General features: G+C 51.1%; 1 protein-coding gene across 1 annotated transcript in view; it reads right to left on the bottom strand.

Annotated features, from left to right (window-relative positions):
• Positions 1–164: 164 nt before the first annotated feature.
• Positions 165–413, bottom strand: part of PHALS_08630 (EF-hand domain pair) — a gene marked incomplete at both ends in the record, with an annotated part of 5259 nt that continues 5010 nt past the window's right edge. The window contains one exon of the mRNA XM_024724016.1: positions 165–379. Coding sequence (XP_024574935.1) covers positions 165–379 — 215 coding nt within the window. The remainder of the gene's footprint in view (positions 380–413) is intronic.

Genomic DNA, 413 nt, shown 5'->3' with positions numbered 1-413 from the left:
ATCTCATGACGCACACCTCGGTCCGGAGGTAGGACCGAAGGCGGGTCTTTAGAGACGACGTCTTGAAATTCCTTTACCGAAGGATAGTATGGATTTAAGGGATTCCGAAGGATCGACTATCTACTTCGTGCGTTCAGCACTCTCTTGGTGTCCTCCAAGACAGCTTAATCCAGAGACGATAACGAGTTTATCTCCTCGTCAATTCGTACAATGACCACTTCGGCCAAATCGCCTGCCTTCAAGGCACTGCCAAACTCTTCACGGGACATCTCGTCCAGCTCAAGAAGAACATCTACTGCAGGCATAGCCTCGAGGCGGATGTCGCCATCTTTCTGCCCAGTCATACCGTTGACGAGGGTGTATAACTGCGCGCCATCGTCTACGGTAGACACATCGTGGATCAGGGTTGATGT

The sequence above is a fragment of the Plasmopara halstedii genome, assembly GCF_900000015.1.
Source record: "Plasmopara halstedii genome assembly, contig: Scaffold_323, whole genome shotgun sequence".
In the NCBI taxonomy this organism is placed as follows: Eukaryota; Oomycota; class Peronosporomycetes; order Peronosporales; family Peronosporaceae; genus Plasmopara; species Plasmopara halstedii.
This window is presented reverse-complemented; position numbering and strand designations above follow the sequence as displayed.